The 22332-nt window shown below is 38.2% G+C and overlaps 1 protein-coding gene across 14 annotated transcripts in view; it reads left to right on the top strand.

The window, feature by feature from the left end:
• Positions 1-22332, top strand: part of ATXN7L1 (ataxin 7 like 1) — a 122548-nt gene that overhangs the window by 66502 nt on the left and 33714 nt on the right. For 10 of the 14 annotated variants that reach the window (XR_008575500.1, XR_008575499.1, XR_008575498.1 and 7 more), the window contains one exon: positions 16507-16729. Coding sequence is in view for 10 of the 14 variants with exons in the window: in XM_054813584.1 (XP_054669559.1) it covers positions 16507-16729 (223 nt within the window). In the remaining 4 variants the exon portion in view is untranslated. Of the gene's footprint in view, positions 1-9609; positions 9804-9859; positions 10232-13295; positions 13427-16506; positions 16730-22332 lie in introns of those variants that run through there. The other 4 variants (XM_054813591.1, XM_054813590.1, XM_054813589.1 and 1 more) reach the window with 4 other exon arrangements.

The following is a 22332-nucleotide window of genomic DNA, read 5'->3' as shown; positions in this document are numbered from 1 at the left end:
GGAAGTGCCAATACTGAAACTTCAAGCATAACCAGAACTTTGACCCTTGCTTATCTGTACTGTGATTAATTTTTTTTCCAACTATATCAGCATGTCATTGTGCAAATATGATAGCTTGTGTTGCTTGCACTCTTGGAATCTAATATAATTTGTGATTTTTATTTGCACAAGTCTACACAAATTACTGCAAAAATTTTGAACTTGTGAGCAGACGCTAAGGTCCATTAACATTTGCAGCCAATTCAGAAGGGTTAAAGAAAAACAGAGGCAGGTAACTAGAAACTTGGCTAGACTCATACATATGCACAGAAGTTACCGTGATTTCTCCCTTATGCATAGTATGTATTTGTATGATCTATGTTTTGCTCTGCCACATATATTCCACATGTGACAATGTGGTTAAAAAAACATAGTGCAAACTGTGTCTGATTACATTTGTAATAGGTAGCGTTTTAGAAATATGTAACTTATAGGGGTTTTTAATTTGATTAATAACATGACAGTGGTACCAAAGCAGTTTAAACACAATGTGCCACTGTAACGGGAAATGGCTGACTCTTGAAGTAGCGGCTGTCAACTTTTTAATGGACTCCTTTATATATATTCTGTAGTGCTTTTTAAGTAAAGAACAAGGCAATTGCTGAGCATTTGCTTTTGGAAGCTTTGATATGGTTCTAGATATGTAAGCTTAAATTAAAAGTGAGTACTTTCATGATATTGATTTATTCTTTAAATATATCTGATTTCTCTCAATGTGGAGTTCTTGGAAAGAGAGGGATTACCTGCAAGATTTAAGGGCTATATAGTATCAGGTTTAATGTCGGCATTACCGCTTTACCTCTGCTCTGCTGTAGTATGAATTACAGCTGAATTACTTGCTGTGTGCATGGATTACAGCCTGCCTTTATTTGTACTAATGAACTCGGAGAAAAATTTGAAGTTCAGCATCTCCATTACATTATTTTTGAGTGGTTATAACTTTGAAATCTAAATGACATTAGAAAATGTCATTAGAGTTTTCAGGTGAAAAAAAGAAAACCAACTTGTTTACCTGACACCAGCATCATCTGATGTAGATGGTGTCAGTCTAAATCTGTGAAATATGATGGCTGTTAAATGAGCCCTGATTTCTGTAAAGCTAGAAATGTCCTGAGGTATTTGACCAGTATTGTTTTATAGTTAATTAAAATACAAAACCAGCATAGAATAATTTGTTTTAAACTTGCTACGGAACAGATTTTGACAGGTAATTACGAAGAGGAAGACAGAAGTCATACAAAAGTAGTCCATATCACTACAGTATTAATAATTTTACAGTTAACCAGGAGGGTGGAGGAGTACATAAGATTTGTGACATGTGAATTGGCATAAAATTATTAAAAAGAGAGAGGTCCCTGATACAGGATGAATCGAGATTGCTTGCGAAAGTGGGTTCAGCAAGCCTATTTCAATATACTGCATCTATGAGGCTACCTCTGGAGGTAGCAATACAGGCTGTACTTGCAGGATGAGAGCAGCCTATTCTAGGAAGCAGTTGCTGAAAGACTCAAGGTTATGTTATACAACGTGCCCAGTCTCTATTCCTACACTGTAACGCAGCTGTGTATTAATACCAAGTTGATGCCAAAGGTGAGCCAGAAATGTTTCGAAAGGGAGGAAGAACAGAAATAGAAATTGTATCTCTGATCCACAGTACGACTGTAGCCATAACACGCAAGGCCTGATGCCAGCCACTGTGCTCTGGGGCCTTTAGGCCATAAAGTTTCACTGTCCTTTGCCACCTCTGAAGTTCTCTGAAAGTTTCACAGTCTGTTGCTAATCGAGTTCCTGGCTAGTATTGATAGCTTGGGGTGGGGAGAGCAGTAATGGAATAGAAATTTATGTAAGTGCGGTTTTGCACGTATGAGCTTGACAGATACACAGCCAATTTACTTGGAAGCTACAGGCTGAAATTTGCAGTGGCAGCAGCCCCCAGGAAGGGGAAACACCTTGAGTATCTTTCCTCAAACCTTACAGCAATTGAGACTTTGAGCAAGGCAGTGAGGTAGTGCAGTGGTTTTGCATTTATAGCCTTTCCTAGTTTGATGGGGCTTAGGGGGGAGGAGGCGAGTGTTGACCTAATCTTATTACAGTAAATAAGAGGTGAAGACTTTTAAACCTTTTGGTGATGTGATTTGTTGAATGTTTGACAGTTGTTTTCTCCCAGTTGTTTACAGTAATTGAGTCCTTTCCCTTCTAGTCCTTGTGCTGATGTCCTCATTAGTATGTATCCCAAGATAAATGCTGTACAGGAAACCTGCAAAAACTGTACAGCAGAAGATACATTTTCTGTTTCTGTTGCCTGAATGTTGCACCTTCCAAAATATGTTAGTCCCTAATACCGAGAATAAATTTCATGTCCTAAGGTAAAACAGTAAACGTGATAAACCGCCTGTAACTTGCACTGCTATTACCTTTTAGGCAGTAGGCATTTAGGGATCTGAAATGTAAGGAGAAATAATAATAATAAAAACTGCCAGAGTTCTCTGGTAAGTAATATCTATCATAGTGAATTTTGGTTTTGAACTATTGTTTTTCTTGAATTACTTGTTTTTCAGACTTTAAGCAACCTGGAAAGTCAAGGCATTTGGGACTAGGGAGAAGGAAAGGAGAGGTAGTAAAGTTATAGATTTAGGACCTGCAGATTTCTGCAAGTGTTACAGTGATGTTCTCGTGGGATAGGTAACACTCTTCCTCTAGCTTGTCCTGCGCTCTGTGACCCTCTATTTCTTGCTATCATTTGAAGCTACTTGAGCAGTTCTGTGCTACACGTTGTGCTCTTCAGTGTGAATGAACCTTTTTCCCCTCAGTATTTAGATACAGTAGGCAAATCCCACGGGTGAAAGCTCGGGCTCAAGCATGGTTAGTTTTGGTTCACTTGTTAGCCATTGCTGGTTAAATCTGCTGTACTGTCTGGCTACCAACTGGCAGACTCAGCAAAAAGCTTTAGAAAAGACTTGCTCTGTGATCCATTTGCCAAATACAGAGTTTAGTTCCTCCTCTGTAATCAAGCTGGAGTCAGCTGATTATAGATGAGATTTTTCATGCCAGTATCCTGCTTGTTGTCCTTTCCCTGCCTCTTTGGTCAAGTGACTCCTGTTGCTGGAAAAAAATAAACTGAATCTCAAACTCCTCCAATTTAGAAGTATCTCTTGTTATTACTAAACAGTAGGATTTCTTTCAACTGTAGCAGCATCAATTTGATGAGGAAGGACAATTTCCAGAAGAGTCTAAAGAGCATAAAGTCTCTTCTGGAGTTTGTTATCTCCTGACAGATGGAGAAAGGTTTCAGCCCTCCAGCATGAACACAGATAGTCTGATTCAGAGGAAGCAATTGGCAGGTAGGAAATACAATGTTGGATTTTTAACATTTCCTTCCCTGTCTATCTTTTTATTTCACTGTCAATTATACTTTTGACATTGTGACCAGGAAAACAGCTCAAGCTGGATTGGTATTGTCTCTTGCTGTGTTTTTCTTATGGTTAGGAAAGCAGTTGTGTTTAAAGTTTTCCCTTATTTAGAATATCCGCTTTAAATGACTTAACTGTAAATCATAGTCTCAAGTGATCTCACAGCTCAGTCCCTCTGCACAGAGGCGATCCCAGCTGTATTTGGGTTTATTAGTGTTTGCCATGCTGGCTGGTGCCTGGCTCCTGTGTTGTCACAAATATCTTGTGCTTGTGTGCACCAAGTTCCCCAGCTCCCAGGTGTCCAGGCGGATGCAGCCCTGACGCAGTATGGCAGGAATGCACACAGCCATCTCAGGCTTGACACTGTGCCTGAGTTGATAAAACTTCTTGCGACCCAGAGCACGGGGGTAATGCTGCAAGGTGGTGGCTTTACCTGGAGTCTTTGACATTTTCCCCAATGCCTTGCTTTTGGATATGCCATACAGAGACAACTGAAGTGCCTCACTTTAGATAAAAAAAAAACCCCTCAGTCTTATGTTGAAAAAAAGTTGTTGCATAACTTCTGGACCCACGCCGTCCCTAGAAGTATGGTATAGGACCATTTGCACTGAGCTGCACCTAGGCTAATGAGCCCATGTGGAGCTGATTTGTTTCTGCATCTCTGGTACAGATAATCTGACCATGGATAATTGAGTGTTGACTCTAAAAATAACCTGCTTTGAAATCCTTGTCTTAAAATTGTTTTCTCTTCTTCCTGTTAGCTTCCAAGCTTACTCCCCCTGTAATCATTTCTTGGCTGACCAAAGGCTACTCTCATCTCTTGACAAACATGTACTATTTGTTCTTCCCACCTGAAGTGACATGTTACACCAAGCGTGGATAAAGCCTAGTTCTGGGTCAATAAAAAGCCAACTAAGTCCTGGTAGGAAATAATCATCCTAATATGTTTTACCTGTGCTCCAATAGACTCAGGTGGTTTAAATTAAAACCAATTGATATGTGTCAAACATTTGATACCTTGGAAAGATGTTTATTGCACACTTGTTCTCAGAGACCTCCTGTTGCATATCTCAAATGTCTTCAGGTAAAACTGATTCCTTCGTGTGGACTTGCTTGCAAGTTGGACTTCTAATGATCTTGGTTTGCTTGTATACTGTCCATGTTAAAACTCAAAGAATTGCTCTGAGTTGAGCTATGCCTTGTTTTAATGAGAAGTGGTTTTTTTTCCTCAATGAGCTTAGGTAAGTTATTATAGAAAGTAATTAGAGTGCTTCATAGGAAAATATCCTATGTCTTCAGCTGGTGAGTGTCTATACATTTATTTTTTCCTAAAAGTTTTTCTAAAATATAGACTGGGTGTGCTTCTGAGAAGATGCGTAGACAGTTGGAACCACCTGCACTGGATGACAGGTTGTTCAAGGCATTGGAAGTGGTAGGAGGGACAGCTGTGCTGTCACAGCTGTGCCACGCTGTGGAGTTCATGTACCTTGGTAGGTTGTTGCAATGGAAATAATCTGTCTCTTTCCCCTGTACCATTCCTGCCACGTTAATACACGACAGAGGCAACATGAGTTGGTGAATAAACTTGGAATGCCTTAAATTCAGATCTGCACTATAATCCCTTTGTGGCCTTGGGAAATACCTTTCTTCGCACAGCATCTGAAACACTGACCGTGCTTCAACAAATTTTGAAGTCTCAATTCATTATTGATTAATATAGTAGCTTGAAAAAACTGAGTAAAGGCCCATCTGAAAGAAATCCTTTATATAGGTAGAACAGACATTTAAAATTGTAGACGTACAACATTCTCTCCCATTCAGGGCAACAGTAGGAAAGCTGTTAGTATTATGAACAGGTAAATAGTTTATCCAAAACAAGTAATTTGTAATACGTGAAGTTTGTTGCAGTGAAGTATGGTTAAGCGGTACATTCAGAAGCAGAATACAAAGTATACTCTGAGACTCTTGAACTCTCAGAGGTTGATTTGCATCTATTTCATTCATGTGCGCTTAGGTGTGAGTTTCTTTAGTTTGCACAGTTAGAAGTCATAAATGATGCAAGTTAAAGTAGAAGCCATCTTTTTAGATCTTAAATTGCAGGTAAATATAGAACTAAAGAGATTTTTAAGGGAGAGGAAGAAATAAAAAATGCCCTACAAATCCACTTTTGTATTTGGGGATGTCTTTCAGTGTTGTCTGTTCAGTTTTGTTCTGTAGAAGGTTGAGAGTTTGGTTTCTTGTTTGCAAGAGCTATTGTATATAGTGAGGGAAACATGAGCAAGTGACCTTTTCAGGAGTTATTCTGCTGGAGGCTGTGTATTAGGGGGTTATCACTTGTGGGTATTCCTGCAGCATTCTAAAGAATAGATTTTATTATCTACGGCAAATAACGTGCTTGAAAGATGAGTGAGCTGATTTATCTAAAACATCTGGAATGAGGAAATATTCTGCACTGACAGTTACACTGCTTTTGTAGCAGGGTTTGCTAAAGCTATTTGAAACTTAAATATAAGATCATTCAATTTTCAAAACAAAACAGTGTGCTTAGTTGGGCAAATCTATTTGGTTATCTGGATTTTCAAAAGATGTCAGAATATTACAAGGGGATTAATTTGAAGCCAGGGAATACCCATGAGGAGTGGCAAACACAGAAAAGCAAGTAAAAAATTTCATATATAACTTGAGTTTCCTAAAAAATTATAATTATTATAATAAAGATAGAGGTAATAATGATAATAATAGCAACAAGGCTTATGTGATTATACCAATTTTGTCTGAGAATTTTCAACTCTCTGCCAATTTGGCTTAAAAAATACCTAGTTTCAGCAATCCTGTGAAAATCAGCAACTGTGAAGAGACACCTTAATTAATGTGCCCCCAGGGAACAGTATTTCATGTGGCAGTAGCACACTTCTACTGGCAGTTGTCACACATGTACCTGCAGACCAGACAGAGCTTATCCTGTCTCTCTTGCAGGGGGCAAAGGACTGTGGATATGGGATGAAACAATGAAGGTGCTGGGGGACGGAGAAGCTCAGGGTGACAGAGATGGAGCAAATTTAGGGATCAAACTCAGAGATTTTTAGAAAAACATTTTTCAATATTTCTCTGCTTATAAAACAGCTTGTTGAGAAATATTGTTTCACCAGATGCTGGTTTTGGATCCCAAAGAGAACTGAAAAAGCCAGGTTTAAACAATAGATTATATACAAGCCCTGCAAAGCTGCTGTTCTGGGCTAATTTCAGTAAAGTTACCATTTGTGTACAAGTTTCTTCTAAGGAATGATTAAATGAGCTGGTGATGTGTTATCTTGAATAAAATCTGACATATACACAAAACCAGATCAAGAACATAAGTCTCATAAAAATGATAGCTTGTTTTCTCGGAGTCATAGTACTGCATTGTTTTTTGCCAATCTGCCTTAGTAGTCCCATCTCACTCTTCTATGGCTTATCTCTTCTTATCTGTAAAAAGAAATGCCGTTGTATCTGTTTGGATTAAGTAAAAGATTAAAGAAGTATCAGTTTTCTGTAATAGTTTTATGATAGATGAGGGGAAACATCCAATGAGTTCCTGAAACAATAAGGTACATAAATTACATTTTTGTTACTGTTTTGTAAATATCATTAAAGCTGGAGATAGTGAAATATTTTATCTGATAAGTATAAGTAAATAAATAAAAATATGTATTGTCAGATGACCTTGAATGTGAAGGATCTGCCTGAGGCCTGAGGATACAGGTCTGTTACACAATACAAAGCGTGAGGGGATGGCAATACTAATTTTTCCTCTATTTGCAACAGTGTGTCTGGAGTAAAATTATTTAAGTCGGGTGTTCAGAGGAATGAATAGCTGAGTTGCTTTTAAATTTGTATATTTAGTAAACTAGAGTGCTGTTCCTCTTGTTATCCTTGTTATCTTTCTGTGTTAAATGTAAAGGTGCTTTTTTTTTTCCATCCAACAAATAGCCAAATAAAGTATTTCTCTTCACGTATAAAATCACCCACAAAATTCTGATTTGTTGGCCGTGCTTACCTTTGCTTGAAGGAAAGTACTGTTGCTTGATTGCTAGAAATATTTTAGCATTTCACCTGATGTACTGGCCCTAAGTTTAGGGCTGATAATACATTTGCTTACTCTGAGAACAAAAATGATGGAAATGCAATTACCACTGGTCAGTGGGTAATAAGATACCAGTGCAAAAGGATTGTGAGGGCTGTCCTTGTGGTATAAGCACCGTACACGAGATGTGAGATGGTATTTACCTCAAACACTCCCAGACATGTCAGGACACATCACAGCTACAGGCTGAGTGGAGAATGGATTGAAAGCAACCCTGAGAAGGACTTGGGGGTATCGATTGATTAAAAGCTCAACATGAGCTGGCAGTGTGCGCTTGCAGCCCAGAAAGCCAACCGTGTCCTGGGCTGCATCACAAGAAGCATGACCAGCAGGTCGAGGGAGGTGATCCTGCCCCTCTACTCCGCTCTTGTGAGACCCCACCTGGAGTACTGTGTCCAGCGCTGGGGGCCCCAGTACAAGACAGACATGGAGCTGTTGGAGAGAGTCCAGAGGAGGGCCACGAAGCTGATCAGAGGGCTGGAGCAGCTCTGCTATGAAGACAGGCTGAGAGAGTTGGGGTTGTTCAGCCTGGAGAAGAAAAGGCTCCAGGGAGATCTAATTGCGGCCTTCCAGTACCTGAAGGGGGCTACAGGAAAGATGGAGAGGGACTGTTTATCAGGGAGTGTAGTGACAGGACAAGGGGTAATGGGTTTAAGCTGAAGGAGGGTCGATTTAGATTAGATGTTAGAAAGAAATTCTTGACTGTGAGAGTGGTGAGGCACTGGAACAGGTTTCCCAGAGAGGTTGTGGATGTCCCATCCCTGGAAGTGTTGAAGGCCAGGCTGGATGGGGCTTTGGGCACTGTGGTCTAGTGGAGGGTGTCCCTGCCCATGGCAGGGGGGTTGGGACAAGATGATCTTTGAGGTCTCTTCCAACCCAAACCGTTCTATGATTCTATATCTCAGTAGTTTCATGTTGGACTACCAGAGCATCTCCTCCAGCAGAACAGGAAATTTCCATGCATAACGTCTCCTTGTTTTTCTTTGGTAGAGTGTCACTCAAAAGAGTGTGTACCTGGGATTCACTTGCTCTGTTATTTCTTTTTTTGCCCAGGGATTTTTGGCCTTGCTGAGCTAAGAAACGTGTATGACTTACAGTAGAAAATTGTCGTTTTTTCTGCAGTAGCACTGTGTCAGGTGGCACATAGTGATTACACGTGTGGAATTGTGTCATTACAAGAAGTGATGAATTCCTACTTAAATCTCCAACTCTTTTTAATCAAGTTAATACCCTAAATCATTAATATCCCCTTTTATAGCTGAAGAAGGCCTTAACTCCAGAGTTAAATCTAGGTCTTCCAGCTCGGTGATGTGAAGACTGACATTGTCACCAGGGCAAGGTATTCACTCTTCCATTGTCTTCCTGTATCTCTGATACATCAGCGATACTTTGGAGCTTTGTCTTTAGATGTCAAAATCCTTGCGAAAGAAGCAGATGAGTATCCAGCAGCTTCCTTTTACATTTAGTGTAATTAATTGCACTATTAGATGCATGTTTTTTTCCATGCTGGAGTTCCATTTGACCTTTTTTTTTTTTATGCTTTCTACTGAAGAGGAATTGGAAGTGTTCTGGGAAATGCTGAGTGTGTGGCTTTTTATGGAAGTTGGCCATTTTTAAGAGATTTGGCCACTTAAGAGTAATTCAGTGATATTCTAGAGATTATTCCTCCTGTCTCTTATAATTACCTTGGCAAATGCCAAGTTATCCCATAAATAGAAGATTTTTCAGGAAAACACCAGCTTCATCCTACTGTGTCAAACACAAACACCCTCCCTCTTTCCTGAATCAAGAAAAAAAAAAAATGCAGTGTCTTCCTCTAAATATACACATATGTTTTTTTGCTGCTTTTAATATTGCACTTTGGTTCATTTCTGCAGTTACTTGATTGTATCAACAATTATTAAAAAAAAAAAAAGAAGGAAAAAACCTGCAGCAGCCGTTTTCTGTGCTTGTTGTTCTTGGCACAGGATCAGTTCTGGTGTCCAACTGGTAGGACCTGAAACTTGGTGCTTAACAAGTGCCTGTAGTCAAAACAGTTGGTGTGTGCAAGCGCTGATCTGGTATTTGCTGCGGCAGGTCATCTGCCTGATTTTTTATCGTGTGCAGAATACCTAATCACGTTGCTGTGTTTCTCTGACGGCATCTGTGGCAATGTGAATCGTTTCACGTTCCAAAAGTACATGTTTACAGTCGTCGTAGAATCAGATTAAGTTGGCAGCCTGCTCCTCTCTGTAAGTGGCTCAGTTTACATTTCTTCTTCTAGCAGGATGTTTTGCATAATTTTGCTGATCCTACTCACTTGTAGACTTTGTGAAATGGAGAATCGTTTTAGTAGGTTTATGTCAGAAAGCGAAGCTTGTGTTTATTGTAAATAAACACCAGCAGAATGGTGGTTATTTTAGCACTTGATAATTTCCCAATTATGTCATTTGACCTGGAACGAAGCTTGCGATTGTCGAGTTGCGTTTTATGCAGTGGATCAGTCCGGGGGTTTGAGCTGGTAGTTTATTTCCTTTGTCAGTTTACAAGAAGTATCAAAATGAAACCGACTGTGCTGTTTCCTTTCCAGCGCGCAGCGCAAGAAGGGTGGAACGCTTTGCGGATATTATTTCCAAACTTTTTCAGCTGGACTTGGAATAGTGTTTTGTCAAAAAAGCTGGTAAAGTTATCCTTCAGTCTTGCAATGTTATGCTGTAGTTTGCTAGCATCAAATCCAAGTTTATTTTTGCTTAACCTCACGTACTGGGTTTTGTTCGGTTTTGTCAGACTGTGGCTGCAAAATGAAAGTGCTTACAAGGTGTTTGTGAACTCTTGTTATGAACCAGTTACTGCAGGATGACACATTTCTGCAAGCAGTCTCGTTGTTCAGTTTTCTGGTTGCTGGCTGTCGCTTTTCGGGCATGTGTGGGTTTTTTTCTGGTTTAGTTTTAATAGAATTAATGCCAAGTACATTTGCAAACTTTGAACTGGGATCAGTACAAGGTGGCAGGTTTCACTTGCTATTTACTGAAATTGTAAATATACATTGCTCAACTTTGCACAGTAAAGGTCTGTGCAACAAAACACCTCAGGATATACTGTAAATAGAAAAACTGTAATTTGTGCATAGGTGGTGTATGGAGTTACCATAAGTAACATCTTCATCAACAAGACTGTGATATGTTGCTGGAACAGAATCACATTGTGGATGAGATACTAAATTTCATTACCATCTGCTTAAATATTGTAAATGGGGAATTGCGAACAGTATTCATATTGTGTTGGGGCAGTCGGATAAATTAGTTCATGCTATTTTAAGTAAAAGGGCTATGAACTCAAGGGTTGTGATGAATACAAGCTTAAAAGGAGTTTTATTATTCTGTAATGTTTACTACTAGCAAATTACTTTCTTACCTTTCTGGGTTTTAGCAATTATATTTTGTTTGTTTTTACCAAATGTAATGCCAAGCTATAATCCATAACACTGGGTCTCTGAGTTATTCGTGGGTCAACCTGAAATTGATTTTTGCTTTACGCCTCTTGTACGCAGGAAGTCAGATCGTGCTAAACGAGACTAATGTTTCAAAATGACGGGTACTGACAAAGGTCTAGTGTCTCTCTTCTGACAACGTTAGAGGGAATTTTTTTTTGTTTTGTTTCAACTACCTGCAAAAAAATACTGAAGACCAAAGGCATATCTTTCTCTACGCTCAAACTGTTCCATGACTTTTTTCCTTTGCAATTTTCTGTGTTTCACCGATGGAGAAGACACTAACTGTGGGCAAAAACTGTTCACTTGATTTGATCAATTTTGAGTAGCGTGTGTTGGGTAAGAATGGATGTAGGTGGGATATACTAAGAAATGTTTTTTGTTTGTAGTCCAAATTAGAGATATCTGCAGTTTCAGGATCATATAAAGATCTTTTGGGGTACAAAAGTACTGCAGCCCACCTGGAAACCTATGGTTGGCGTATTTTACTGGCAACATATCTACTGTTGTGTCGTTGTCTGTCGGGTTTGCTGTGAGCTGAGTGCTTGATCTTGTGTGAGAGAGTCAAGGCAAAAACTCAAGAAGATACTTTCTACTCAGAATGTGGTTTTGCCTCTTTTTCCCCACACGCTGTGCTTGTGGCTCTGGAGCTCGTGTTGCCTCTCTATTGCTTTGCTTTTTTGCTTATGATTAGAAGGAGATGTGGCGTTTCCTGCAAAACAGCTGCTAGTATTCCCTGGTGACCAGTCAGAGAGGATCCAGTGAAATTGCAGATTCAAAGGCAGACCTAGAGGACTTTGGCAGCTGCAGCAGAGGTTTTGGGGAAAGGTAGGGGGCTGCGTTGTGTAGCATGCAGGAAGGAGGATTAAAAATGGAGTACAAGGGCATGGGAGAGAAGCTCTGGAGATTCAGGGACTGCTAAGTCTCCAACAACATAAGGACTTCACATCTACAAACAATTCAGATTTGGCTGAGAAAGTTGGACTATATCCATGTTTCCATAGGACGTGGAGAATCTCCTGGAATAGTTTAAGATTGTTCGCAATGCTACTGATGCAGAGTTTGCAGTGCGCGTTAGGATGATATGTAGCGTTAGGCTTTTAGACTCTTGCCGCTAACTAGAAAAAAATAACAGATATTGATCTGAAATTGATTCTTGAGAAAGTGCAGTTAATTCAGTGAGAGTGTGTTAAACTTTCCTCTGAGATTAATGTCATTAATACATTAACTGTTTGACAGCAGAAGTCACATGCTGCTTGTCACTTGCTGCAGTGGCTGCGCTGAGACAGCTGAGAGGTTGCAGAAGGATTAATGTGGTAAAGAGGATTGTAACTTTGATTTTGTTCTCTCTGCTCTTGGATTTGACAGCAACTGGTATTTAGGAACAAAACAGAATATGTGTTGTTATGTATGTGGAGTGTAAACATCCATTTGGAAGCATTTAAATGAATCGGAGAAGTTCTCTTTCATATTTTCAACTTGAGCACACATTCATAGCATTGCAGGCTTCTGCAGAAACTGAAATGCATGTTAGGATTTAGGTTAGTATCTTATGAGTGATAACTGGTTTTCTAGTTGTCTTACAGGATTTTTTCATTTTTTAGGGGCAAAAATTCTCATTCTGCTTTAGGTTCATTTATGTCCAGTGACTGTGCCATTTCTGTATGTGAACAGGGACAGCCATGTTGGCAGTTGTGCGTGTATGAGTTCACCTGCCCTGCTAGATCTAATCTGTCTACACATGAACTGCAAACAAGTGTAGATATTTTTACACAGATGGCTGGTTGTCTCCTGAATGTGTTAGTATGTGAATATCTAATTTTGTAACAACTATTTGATGTGCGAATGTCTTTTATTCACATATTAATTTATTATATAGGCTGTATAATAGTATATTTCTATATTGTAATTCCTATATATGTAAAATATGAATAGACAAATTAGTATAAATGTTTAAATAACAGATGTAACCAGGAAACTCAGTTCAATAGAGTTGAACCCTGGTTTAAGTAGTTGATTTTGATAGCTGACAGCTTTCTTGCTTTGTCATATATTCCCATTATTTCTCTTTGAAACTTATTACCAATGTCTAAAGCTTAGTCACTACCATATACATAGTAAGGAAGGAGGAAGTGAGAGGCAACCTAATAGTTCTTGAGAAGGAATATGTCAATATTTAGTTATGATTTATGTCCCCACCATCGAGATTTGTCTATGAGATTTCACACTTTCAGCAAGTCCAGCCTCCTGCAGCTATGCTTGTCCAGCAAAAACTGGTTTTCTCCCCCCTTGGAGGGAGTTTTTCTTCCAGCTCTCCACTGTGGCCCTACCTGCAAGGTGTTGCTGCTCTCTTCTCCTGCTGACACTAAAGCGACATTCGCTTATGTGAGTAAATGTGCAGATTTTAACCGTCCGAGCAGTGTCTGAGAACACTGACGGTTGTGTAGCACTGGCTATTTATGTTCTTCCTCCTGTATGATTTTACAGTGGTCATAGTTTCCATTTTGCTTCTAAGAAGTTTCAAGAGAAGCTGGGTAATGCTGATAATTTTCAGTTATGTATCAGAGTCTGTCTAAAACATGGAAGACTTTCTGTAGCCATGTTTTGGGGCAGGAGGGGAGTTTGAGGAGGTAAAAAGAAATGCCAAATATAGCAGTTGGTTCTGTCTACCAATCTGACACACTCAGATAAAATCAGTGATCTTGTAATCTTTTCCTTCTCTATCTTGAAACTAAAAATTTATTTAAAATAGTGGGATGCACTTCATTATATTGTCATATCACAACAATGCCTCTTCCACTATTTTCGATGTTATACTAAAAAATCCAAAGTTAATGTACTGGTTTGCTCTTGGGAATTAATAAATTGTGAAAGTTGTCTAGGGAAAAGCGCCAAACATTTAGCTTGATTAAAAATCCAGTGTAAAGAGACTGTTAAAAAATAACTTGTTGTGGCATGTGATACTTAGATGACTTTAAAATATAATTTTAGATGGTCAGTATCTTGAATGTCCGGAAGATTAATTTTAATAACAGAGTAGTGTATTTCACTTCCAAATATATCCATAGGGATGATATCAAAGACACAGTTTACTAGAAGGCAGTGGATCTGGAGAAAACCAGTAGCTATGGTGAAGACTGGAGTGATTAATCCTGAGTTTATAGAATTTGTGTATGGAAATCATGTTTTTTCCCAAGTTTCATTTTGTATACAGCTTGGTTTTGTTGGTTACATAGCAGTTCCTTTTCATCAGTCCGCAAGTAATTAATGGGAAAGTTGCAGATTTTTATTAAGCTAATTTAAATTAAGCAGTTGCTGAGAAGGTTGGTGAATCTTGAAACAATAACTGTTTTTTAATGAAATAAATACTCTGTGAATAGAACTCTGCATTTCAGAGGCAGATGCATAGCTTACACGGTTGTTAGCGCAAATGTGAGGTGAAATGAATGCACGTTAACTGCATCCTGCAAAGGACTTCTAAAGGCAGAGGCTGCACACTGACGTGTGTGGCGGGGTGAAAACTGGGAAAGGAGAGGTGGCATTTGGGGTGTCAGGAGAGCTACTTTCTGCATTGAAAAAAAAATAAGACTTTAAAAAAAATAAGGCTTTTGTTCTTCAGTTGCAGGAGAATCTGGAAGGTGTTTCAGCATTTGTAATTAAAGCTGTGAATATGAAGATACAGAAGCGCTTGATCTTTAGTAGAAAATGCCTTTATTTAGTCATTGGAGATATAATAGAAACAGTTTGGATTTTTTTTTTTAAAGCATTTATCTTTGTTCTTGAGGTATTCGCCTATTGCAAATTAATCATGGATGAATCGTTCTGCTACTGGCAAGTTTTTACTTGTGAGGATGCCAAATTGTCATGTTTTGATTCTCTGTGGGAAAATTTCTCTTAGTTATCCTTGAAATATCAAACTAGTGAGCGCAGGGTTGATGATGTAAATACAAAACCTTCCCTTGCAGCAGCAGGTCACTGTTGCTTCCTTAACCTGCTCTTGGCTGACAAGAGCTTGCTGTGCAAGCTCAAAGAGTAGCACCCGTTTGGATTCTTCAAGCGCTGAAGGCTTAGAGGAGGAAAATATATATATATATATATATATATTATATATATATATAATTACATTACACTTGCTAAGTTTGATTACTGTGTCAGTAGCAGGGGTACCTGGCTGATCCCCGCCATGGAGGCTCTTGGTGCCAGGGTGCCGGCAAGCTGGAGTCAGCTGCAGCTGAGCATGGTCCTGCTGACTGGAAAATTCCTCTTCCCCAGCTCACCTGTGCTGTCCGCTGCCTCCAGCTGGGGAGCACCGGGGCTGGCCTGCTGCAGGGTGAAGGGGTTGGGGAAAGGGTGTTCCCGCAAATGGGGGGACTGGACTGTTAAAGATTTATAGCACCTCTCAGCAAAAAAACCACTCCTGTCTCTTGTGATAATTCGTAGTTGGGCTTAAGTTCGCAGCACCAAGCTGGTTGTTTGCAGCACAGTGTCATGCAGCTGGCTGGCCAGGCACTAGCACTTCTTCCCTGAAGAAGTATATAATTTGTAAAGAATGGCCAAATACCTTCTTAAATCTTTTTATTTAACGATATCAGGGATAGGACATTTAGATTAATAATAATAATAACCAAACCCAAAGAATTTTACTGAAGTCTGTCCTGAAGCCTGTTCTGTTGCATGATCAGCAAGGCCTTGCTTTTTGCAGTACTTACGAGGTCTCTCGTGTGAGCGTGAACAGGCCCCTTACACGAGGGCCTGACCTGTACATGCAATGTTTGTAACTGATACATAAACTTCTTGCTATTTTGCACTTGCCATTTGCTCTGTGTGGAAAAAAATAAGCTTTTACTTAGATGGGTGCTTGGACATAACCTCCAAGGTACGAACCAGGCAGAGCCTGCCTCTTTGGAAGGGCTGGGAGCAGTGGACCTTTCGTTACTTTTCAGTCCTCTGATTGTTTTTCCTTATAGCCTCCCATTAAACTTGAAACAAGATAGTCATAAAGTAAACTGCCCAATAACCAGGTCACGTGAATTCTTCATAAACCATTATAGAAGCAATCTCATGTCTGTCAGAGAATATTTCACAGAGTCATCTGAGCTTTTGTTACATATTCTCTTCTTTACGTGAAAGAGCTGGGACACCTAGTGTACCTTGCACAGATGCTGGTTTATTGCTTAAAAAAATGGTTTGAGATTTCTTGGTGAAATTTTCTGGTAGATTATTAACATTTATTTTACTATTTTTTACATTTTTTCAGAGCACTTCATGGAGTTGATTTTGTTTAATTATCATTTGGCTTGATTACATTCACAACAGTAATCAACTGGTGTTCTTCGGAGTGATGAAATCATGTAACTAGCATAGAGAGGAACAATTTCCTCTTCCCTGACTACTTTTTTTGTTTGTTTTTTGTTTTAGCCTATGAAATGCAGTAAAGTTTTTTTTTTTTTTTTTTTCCATTACAGAACGAAGACACGGTTCAATGTGTAAACCTTCCCCTTCTCCAGCTTCTCCAGCCTGCAATTCCAGGACGTCCCTAGTACAGATGAAACCGAAATCCTGTATCAGCGGCCATAACCCTGTCAGCAGCAACTCAAAGCCATTCAAAACGCCCAAAGACAATCTACTTACCTCCAGTAGCAAACAGCACACAGTCTTTCCTTCAAAAGTATCACGGGATAAACCATGGTAAGTACCAAAATAATAGTTACTGAAGATGTTGGTGTTCAAAAAATAAGTATCTCTCTATATATTTCACAATCATAAAAAAAAAATAAATTCCATATTCTCATCTTATCTAAGTTTACAATTTAAGCCTCTACATTTCCTAAGAGAGGAAACAGGGATGTTTTTAAATTAAATATATGTATATATAGGAAGAGGAAAAAGAACTGGATTACTTTTCTGATATTCCATCAAATGTCTGCTTTTCTAAGATGCATATAGCAAGTGAGATACTGACCCAGTTTGCTATCTTTAAGGTCCATCTTCCATTACAGTATCAGCCCTTAAAACTGATGCTTTTAAATGGTAGGATAATTTTTGCAGAGTTCTTAATATTGGCTTAATTGATGTTCATGGAAACTTACTGGTTATAGTCATTTATCATATCATATTATCCAACAGCAGCTGCTGTTGGAGTTCATTCTGTATTTTGATAGTTTGGTGCCTTACAGGAAGACAGAAGAAAATTGTGACTGCAAAAATCACTCTTTTGGGGGCGTCTTACATCATGTACTGTGACATATATATATATGCATATAGGCTTTGAGACTGCCAGGCCCATCCTCCTGTGACTGTGATGACAGCAGCAGAGTTGCAAAAATGTAAAGGAGAGCAGAACTGGGTCACTATTTTATCCCATAAGAAACTGTTTTGTCTTTAGTTACCTACAGAAAAGGTGCTTTGTGATTATGTTGCTAGGTTGGGGACTCGCAATCTGGGTTCAGTTCCTGGTTCTGCACAGGCTACTGTTACACTTTAGTCTCCTTGGCCTCAGTTCTGTGTCTGTAAACTTGAGATAGTAAGACTTGATTTTTCTTATGTTTTATCTACTTACTGTGTAAAGATCCTTCCCTTTTATATGTAGTATCTAGCATAAGAAGGTCATGATTTTAGGTAGGGTTTCTGGACACAACTGCCTTAAAGCAGTAAATAATCTAATGCAAACCATTCACACATGAGACAAAGCATAAACTATAATTATGTTAAAGTAATAGCTCGTGTTTTCTGTCTGAAACACGCACTAGTTGGTATGATTTCAAAGAGAGCAGCTTCTGCCTAGCTGTAGAATTTACCTTGCACTGGAACAAACTTGATCAAAATCTAATCTTCCTATAAATCTGAACCCACCATCTCTATAAGCATGATGAGCATCATGGACAATTACGGTATATAATTCCAAAAATAGAAAATCTGGATGTTTAGATTACACACACACATACACAGATGAGACAGAGGCTTTTCTGGTTAAGGTGTAAGTGCCTCATTTACTATTTAAAAATATATTATTGACTGAATAGTGACCTTTTCTTCGCAATGTTGGAGAGGAATTTTATACAAGAGAGGATTTTATTTTTTTTAAGTCTATTTAAAAGAAAATCAGAAGGGGCTTTAGAGTATTAACACTAGTGGCTATAAACCTGTTTCTCATCCTAGTGTTACAGACAGCGACTTACATATCCACATTTCAGCATACTAACTGAATCTATAAACACTATCTTCCGTTCTGGCAACAGATGGCATTCTGTCAGTCAGTAAAAGCTGGAAGGGAACAAAACAACTGAGCATTTCCACCAATCCCTTTTCCCTTTATTGGGAACATCCCAAACATTTACTGATGATTAACAAGGTAGATTTAGCCATTTAAAACTACTGTACTGCTCTGTTAATACTTTGGCAATGAATATGTCAGAGGTTGTACCTGTGAATTACCCAATTCTTGCAGCTCTGCTGGGAGATAATACTGTGATTGTGGGGAAAAATGAGGCATATAGTAGTTAAAGATATTGTAATCATCACATAACAAATCACAAACAGTCTGAAGTGGAGATCAATGAAATTGTCTTTCAAAATTCAGTGTTAAGTGCCTTCGATTACATGACTTGTTAAAGAATAAAATCAGTCTGATAATCATCACAGGTTATAGAGAACTGACAGCTGTTACGGAAGAAAGTGTTTTTTCCTATTCCATTAGTGGATTATAATTTTTATTTAGAATTATAGAAAATATTCAGCATGTCTGATTTTCTTAAAGGAGAAATTATCATAAATTTATTCTTTTTTAAGATAAGATTATATCTTCCATTCAGCTGTCTCTACAAGTCATAGAATTTCACCCACTTATCTTTTAGAAAGAAATGCTCAATTGACATAAATACATTTGTCTCAAAAATGCAAATAGGATTCATCATGTATCCGAGTGTGTTGTGGTTTATCATCCTCAGAAGCTTCCAGTTATTCAGTGCTTTCATCTGTTATGTTGTAGTCTTGTACCACAAATGTTCACTTGACATAGGTTCTTCCAGACAGTTACCAAACTAGCTTAATTCAGGAATTGTATCACTTGTAATGATTACTTTCCAGACTTGGAATAACTTTTGTTGTGCTTGCCTGTTTCTTTCATACATTTACATTTTAGCCGTTACAATTACTAGTAGTATTTCAGCAGTGGCCTCTGCAACAGCATGGCCCAATACATCTATCTGTCATGCCTGCCTGCATGTAGACCCAACTCTTTCATTGTTTAATTCATCATAGTTTTGTTTGAGTCATCATCTTAAACATTGACCGAGTTGCTCTTTCTCTTCTTCACATCCTGTGTTGTTCTAAGATGTGCCGCAGAGGTTCAGGTTGCTCCTCGGCTAATGCTTTAAAAAGCATGATCAGATGAAAGAGATCTGGAACTGTTTCATTTTTGTAGCTGCTGTTTTAATACTTCCCTTCTTGTAGTTGGCATATGAAGGATTATTGTGAATACATCATCCAGAAATATCTGTCAGCTCTGATTTTTTTCCCCTGTATCTCTCTAACATCGTTGCTATTAATACAGCAGTGCTTAGAGACTGGAGCAGTGCTGGAGCACCACTGCACTGTGCACAAGATAAATGTAAACCATCATTTTCTGAAGGTTGCAGTTGAGGTGGTAAGAGGAGTAGCAAAAGGGTAGAAAATGGAAAAAGGCAAAGTGTAAGATGATTGGTAGTAATAATAATAATGAACAAGCGATCATAATTTATAAGAATACCATAGATACTTACCCTTTATAAAAGGCATTCCTGCGGCCAGGAACTCTCTCCTTCACTGCTGACCTGCCCAAAGAATACCGCTTCCCTTACTGTGCCCCAGCACAGCTTCTGAGTGCTGCCCTGGAGGATTTAGGTCTGTGATGCTACAGGGTGTTCATGTCCACCCATCCGTGATCCTGAGGCAGTGCAAAATTGGGGTAAAGTGTGACCTCCCTCCATGAGGATTAGGCATTCCTGCCAGAAGTTCTGAAAATGAAGATAATGAGATGGAAATCATGTGGGTTTCATCAACATGTAGAAAACTGACAGTCTTTCTGTAAACAGAAATAAGATCACAAAGTTATACCTATGGGTAATCATTTAAAATGTATAATGTCACTTTTCAAAGGATTTTTTTTTAATCATCTCTTATTCTTTATTTCTTTGGGTTAGGAAATTATTCATCCTGAGGTTGAGAAAGTGAAGCTAGTCAAGATTTAAGGATATTCCTAATGCAGCAATGAATTGGAACCAAAAGTCAGCAAAGTTAACTTGGACCACACATTCTAACCACTAAATCGCAAATACTTTGTGACATTGTAGAGGCAATCCCAGCAATGTAGAATAGAACAATGTTTTATGTTTTTAAATGTTGGTGAATTTCTTTTCTCACAAAGTTGAAGAGATTTGAACAAGTGGCTGAGATTTTGGAATGAATATAGTTATGAGTGACCAAAAAAAAAAAAAAACCCACCCAAACCCCAGCAAAATTACATAACAGCAAGGAAAAATAATTTTATAAAGCCTGAAGAAAGGAAAACAGAGGTAATAAGGAGCTACATGTATGAGGAGTATTGTGACATATTACAGTTATTTTTCTTGCTTGGGAATGACAGTGACAAGCAGTGGCTTGGAACTAAAAAAAAAAATTGCTACAAGATACTCAGGAGGGAAATTCACTCTTGTTTCAGGAGTTTGTTGCAGGTTCTGCTGAAGGAGTTGTTGGAATAGAATAGAACAATTTCAGTTGGAAGGGACCTACATCTAGTCCAACTGCCTGACCAAGAACATGAGAAAACAGAAGGAAATGTTATCTTATCTGAAAAAGCGAATGAGCTTTTGAAGCCTGTCATGATCAAGCACTTTGTGTAGCCCTCAGATATTTTTGTAGCTTGTTTCTGGTTCCTTTCTAATTAATCAGTATTGGTACTGAACCACTGGTCAGCAACACTGGAAGCTGTATTCCGGTATCTGTATAACCAGGGACGTGTGAAAACTAAATTTGCTCTTTAATCTTGTTTGCCATATCCCTTTTTAATATAAGCACAACAATACAATAAAAGCTCATATTGCTTATCCACTGTAGCCTCTAAATATTTTGACACTATTTTGCAGTACATTTTTTTCCCTTATTTCACTGTAGACTGAATAACTTGTTATTTCATGTATAACTTCGCATTCACTTGTATTAAAATATCTTTTTGAAGTAATGAACTTTACCAAACACTCCATGCTGCTTTTTGTAACTGCCTTTTTCTCTTCATTATTTAGTTTCCCTTGATCCTGATTCCATCAGCAAATGTTATCACCAGTTATCTTATATTTATTTCTAAAGACCATGAAGTTTTCAGTCATGTCAGACTTGGTAATGGTAGCTAAAAAGTGCCCCTAGCAAACCCTTATTGAATCATAAATCTCTGAAAGACTAGTTTTTAATTTTATGTTGCTTAACATTTGATTTTGAACTGTTTTTATTTGTGTTTTATAATGCCTTTCGAAAGTCAGAACATTTTCACAGTTATCTTTGTCAGCTTAACTGGTAACCTCATCAAAAAGTAAACTAATTTTCTTTGCCAAGGTCTGATTTTCAGAACAACCATATGAACTAATTGTCTATCAGTTTATTTTTATTAGTTTTTCCATTATTTCTTCCAAGACACTCCGGTTTGAGTTTTCAGTGTGGCTGCAACAGCAGCACTCAGCTAGCTTCTCTAATTTGCCAAATTCAATTAGAAATTAATATGCTGAGACTAAATATCTTTCCAACTCTTTTGGAACTCATGACCATGTTATCCAGATTTGTTTATGTTTTAAAAAAAAAAAAAAATTCTCTTTTCAGCTGGCACTTTACACTTACTGAGAGAATCAAAAAATATTCTTATCTGATTGGAGAGAGCGTTATCATACTTCCCTCTTAGTACAAAAGAAATACTGAACATTTCTGTCATTTTTATATCGCTAATAACTATTTTACTGTCCTTTAGGTAGATACTGCTATTATTAGAATTTATTTTGTAAAAAAAAAAAAGGTAAACCTGTCTTTACTGAATGCAGATTTTTCTTACCTATCTTTGGCAATCGTCTATACTCTGATTTTTCTCATTTTTACTGACTGTTGTGTGCCTTTCCTCAGTTTTTATGGTTTTTGCATGTTGCTTTTCTAATTGTCCCTTTCAGCAGTTGTTTTTAAGAAATCTAAACAGGCTCTTCATTCAAAAATTCTTTTTAAAATATAGTAAATAAGACGAAAGACTTATTTTTTATTTTTCTAACAAGCTTTGTAAA

This window comes from Grus americana, chromosome 1 (genome assembly GCF_028858705.1).
Source record: "Grus americana isolate bGruAme1 chromosome 1, bGruAme1.mat, whole genome shotgun sequence".
Lineage (NCBI taxonomy): Eukaryota > Metazoa > Chordata > Aves > Gruiformes > Gruidae > Grus > Grus americana.
Note: the sequence above shows the minus strand (reverse complement) of the source record. Positions and strands in the feature narration are given on the sequence as shown.